This window comes from Symphodus melops, assembly GCF_947650265.1.
Source record: "Symphodus melops genome assembly, chromosome: 11".
Lineage (NCBI taxonomy): Eukaryota > Metazoa > Chordata > Actinopteri > Labriformes > Labridae > Symphodus > Symphodus melops.
Genome location: NC_136701.1, coordinates 10,334,733 through 10,339,186, shown reverse-complemented (window position 1 = coordinate 10,339,186; position 4,454 = coordinate 10,334,733). Strand labels below are relative to the sequence as shown.

General features: G+C 38.0%; 1 protein-coding gene across 1 annotated transcript; it reads right to left on the bottom strand.

Moving 5' to 3' along the window:
- Positions 1-685: 685 nt before the first annotated feature.
- LOC306831169 (acetylgalactosaminyl-O-glycosyl-glycoprotein beta-1,3-N-acetylglucosaminyltransferase-like) lies at positions 686-1,588 on the bottom strand (the record flags this gene model as incomplete). Its single annotated transcript, XM_079355115.1, has 1 exon — positions 686-1,588. Exon 1 carries the CDS (start codon positions 1,580-1,582, stop codon positions 686-688), a length of 897 nt encoding a protein of 298 aa, XP_079211241.1. The 5' UTR covers positions 1,583-1,588.
- Between the last annotated feature and the right edge of the window lie 2,866 nt (positions 1,589-4,454).

Here is a 4,454-nt window from a genome sequence, read left to right as displayed (position 1 = left end):
CGATGATGTGTAGATGATGAAGAAATATCCGCTGACACTGACTTGCATGTAATATAAGACATTTATTTACAAAGACAAGAAACAGCATCAGTCCAGGTTAGCCATGTTACCTGGGAAAGTCACCAGCCAATTGTGATCCCCATGAACAAAGAAAAGACCCTAGTATTTATACAGTATTGGTCAAAGCAACATCAGGACATTTACGACTTCATTTAGGCTTTGATCATTCAGGTGTGCGTCTCCTACAGTCCTGTACCCCCTGTGGTTCCTCATGACATATGGCTTCAAAGGTTATACAGGTCACCATGGGGTGACTTCTTATCTGCCCCAATGTATCCTAAGAGTCTGTTCTCACTTCAATACCAAATTGTTTATATTTCACAGTCTTAAGGAATGACCCCAAATAGACCCCTTCATTGTCTTTGATATTAAACAAATCTCTAGACTTAAAAACACCATTTGTCCCACCAACAGCTCACATGTTTCAGCAGCATACTTACACTTCACATACTTGTTCATATTACATTGTGTCGCATGTAAAATACACTTCACTGTCTATAGCTTGAACACATTTAATGGAACACACCCCAATCTAGACCATAGTAATTATATAAGTGTATACTTTGTCAATTTGTTTTTAATGGTTTAGCATTAAATACCAACATGCTGTGTCATAACCATATAATCATTTTTTGGCATTGCCAAAGCATTTCAGATTGGGGTCGTTTATACTGTGCCACATAAGATATGTTTGAGCTGAAAGGAATCTGTGAACAAGTAGAAGTTCTTTATAAAAGCAAGGGTCATATTCATCTTCACGCCTGGACAGTTGAAGTCCAAATGGCTTCACACCCAAATGCGTCTCTGGACTAAGTCCCGCTTTGGCTAGGCACAATCCCATGTAGGCATCATCAATGGGAAGAAGGGCAATCGAATTGGACATGTTGTGTATGACCAAAGCTGTGTAACCAGATAGCAAGAAGCCCCCACCACTACAGTAAGGGAGGTATGAGTCTAACTCATACAACTGGACTGGAACAAAATACTTGCTCCTTGAATTTCTAATGGGGGGCATACCTCTTACCATACATCCAGTAAAGAGGTGCTTGCTTCCATCATTGTTCTTGAGGCTTTGAAGATACTTGAACACATTGTTTGTGTTCACAAAGACGTCATCGTCACCATTTAACAGGAAACGTGCCTTTGGGCAGTTTCTTTCCATCCATTCCAGAAAGAGCATCTGCTTCAAGGTGAGGTTGTAAAAAGTGTCCTTAAAGTCCCACTGAAGAATGTCATTGTACTGACTTTGCTCTAGTTCAAGAACTTTGTTTAGTCTTTTCTTCTCAACATCCAACCCCTTTGTTCCTATGATAAAGATACGTTTGATCCACATACTGTTCTGTAACCTCTCATTGGCCCAGGTCTTGCGCAGTATCTCTCTGCGGTCATAATTCTCCGGGGAACTTTTGATGACTAAAAGAAGGAAGACTTCTGAGGATCGATCCGCTCCTCCACATTTGTCAGGAAGGTCCAGTAGCATGGGGAAATGTCGACAGTGTTGATAATAAAAAAAGTCCTGCATATTATCAGGTAGTAAGTGAAAATCTGTGATATTGTTAACAGACATATTTTTTTCACAACGTGGCCAGGAGAATACATTGGAGGTATTTTGGATTAGTGGTAATATTTGACTGCTATTCATTACTGCATCCATGTGAAAGATTGTGTAGCCAAGAGATTCTTTGTAGAGATAAACAAACATGAGGAGACCTCCCAGAAGCATCAAAGTCCTCCCTCGGTTGAATTTTCTTTGACCAAATCTGTAGTGACAGAAAGAACGAGAAAAAGTGTTCTTTAAAACATGTATCAGTCTTGCATATTTCAAAGACATGCTTAAGGTAAATCCGTTTATTATCAGCTTTATACTGAACATACATGATAATAATATTTACAGACTAGATAAAAAAGCAAGTGGATGGGGAGTAGCATTTTATTTTTAGAACCAAATAACAGTAAGAGTTCTAAATTATTGAGGTATTATAGGAGTTTAAGTAATCTGAGTACAGGTTTATTTATCCTTTCTCAGGCCAGTCTTCATTGGGTGCTGTTATAGACCACCAAATGCAACAATATTTTTCTGGATCAAATCTGTGAAATGTTAGAGGCAAATGTAGGGAAATTTGTGAAAGTACATATATTTATAAATGGCTGAGAAGTCTAACTCTTCTCTCGGCACTAATAAACCTGAGCAAATGAGAGAACAAGATAGCATGGAATCCACAAAACACAGAATTGTGCCCTTTCTTTGTATATAAGCCTTGTTGCAAATACAATTTCATCCACAAAGACCAGTACTATTGCAACAAGCAGTTAATTCATGGTACTATTATTGGGCACAATCCATTCTAAGTAGATCTGGGACTGGGAAGTTTTTTGATCCAAGATCTGACAAAACAAATGAGTCATCTGTTTCAACTGAGGTGGACAATTTTTTTTCTCCATTTTACCATAAATTTTTCAACATTTCTGTCATGCATGATCCACAAATGTGTTTGCAGCAAGGGTTTGTTTGCCCGCAGCTCAGGCCGAGAACGGCCATTGGTTTTTTATCTCATTATAACGACTTATTATCTCGTTATCTCAATATAACAATGCTTGTTTTCTCGTGATAACGAAAGACATTAATTCATTATCATGAGAAAACAATCATTGTTATATCGAGATAATAAGTCATTATAACGAGATAACAGAGCATTAAAAAAAAAGAAAAATCAATGGCCGTTCTCGGCTTCCGTATGTCAATGAGTGTTTAAAGGTGAAAAGAATCGACAGTACTAAAAGCTATGTCAAAAGAAAGAGGACGAAGGGAAATTTAAACGCTTTAGAAGGATTTTAAATTCTAAACACTTCTTTGTTCTTAAATGTTTTATACAGTCCAAACTGTTTTGTGTAAAGGCATGTATTGTGGGAGATAAAACTGGTCATTCAAAGCTACCCGAGAGGACTTTCATACACAATTTGTATACATACATTGGAAAAGATAAGACCTTACTAACTGTATTTATCTCCTAATCGGCTTTCCTCAAAGTAAAAAAAAATGTTCTTACAATTTTCATCAATGTCTTGATCCTCAGGTTTGTAGATAAGTTCTGTTTCTTTTTTTATTGTTTCTACACAGTCAGAACTAAGTAGCACTCAAATAAATCAGCCTTCAATAAAAAATAATTACCTGAACATATTGGCACATGAATGCAAGAGCAGGATTTGTCCCTCTGATGGTCAGCCGTCAATCTGTGCACACTTCAGTAGTGTTGGGTGAGGTACTGGATGCTTGGATATCAGCAATTCAAGAACGCAGAATGACAGAATGATGAGTATTTAAGATAAAGTTTTGCACATACTGTTAAAATGGCAGGAGCTGGAACTTGCTGGCAGGTAAAGATGAGAAAGCTGACTGAGAAGACAGGGCAGCAAGGTAATCGGAATCTCAAACAGAGATTACATCCATGGGGTAATCACAATGATATCTGTAGCATTTGACATATGTCAATATTGACTTGTAAATATATCCACTTACTGTTTTAACCACACCCTTCACCTTTTTTCTAGTACAGTATTTAGTGTGGACAGTGAAGCTTCTGTAGTATTTTCTCTTTTGTTAAATAATTGTTTCTTTTTAAACTTTTGATTATTGGACTACAATCCAGGGAACAACTTTTATTCTGTCTGTTCATGTTAAAGATACAATTATAAGCAAGAGATTTCAGCAGCATTTTTATTCAATAACATGTTCCAATACAACAAAAACCTCAAGTGCCAACACCTCACTGTTTGATAATTTTCTTAACTCTTGAATAAGAAGATTAGAGAATCTCATTTTTATGATGTAACACAGACGCCTTAAAATTCAAACAATCTTTGGAAAACTTAGTGTTAAGAACATGTGTTCATGTTTTTACTGTGTTGTGTTCAGGTTTTTATTATTCTGTTTTATTTCTCTGTAAGGTGACCTTGAGTGTCTTGAAAGGCGCCCTTAAAAAAAAAGTATTATTATTATCATTATTATTAAGATACAGCTTTTCTAGCTTACAGTTGTTGCTAGATGGGCAGATGTAGGACCTCTTCCCTTGGCTCTCCTGTGGCTCGGTGGTGGGTGCATTTAGTTTTTTTTTTTTTTAGCATATATTTATCTTGTTCCCACTAGTTATTAAGTTACTCAGATGCCCAAACCAAGGCAGCCCTACCGGAGGCCAAAGCGCAGCGGGAGCAGGTCCGACTTGCTGCCGGCAATGAGAACCAGACTCCTGCTCTGGTCTTACAGGGACTGGGCTGCCCTTAGCAAAGGGCCCCGGTCTCCATTCTCTTGGAGTTTTTGCCTCCACGACAGCTCGGGCTGCGGAACGCCTGGCCTGCCGGTACCCGTCAGCTGCCTCAGGAGTCCTATGCACTAGCAA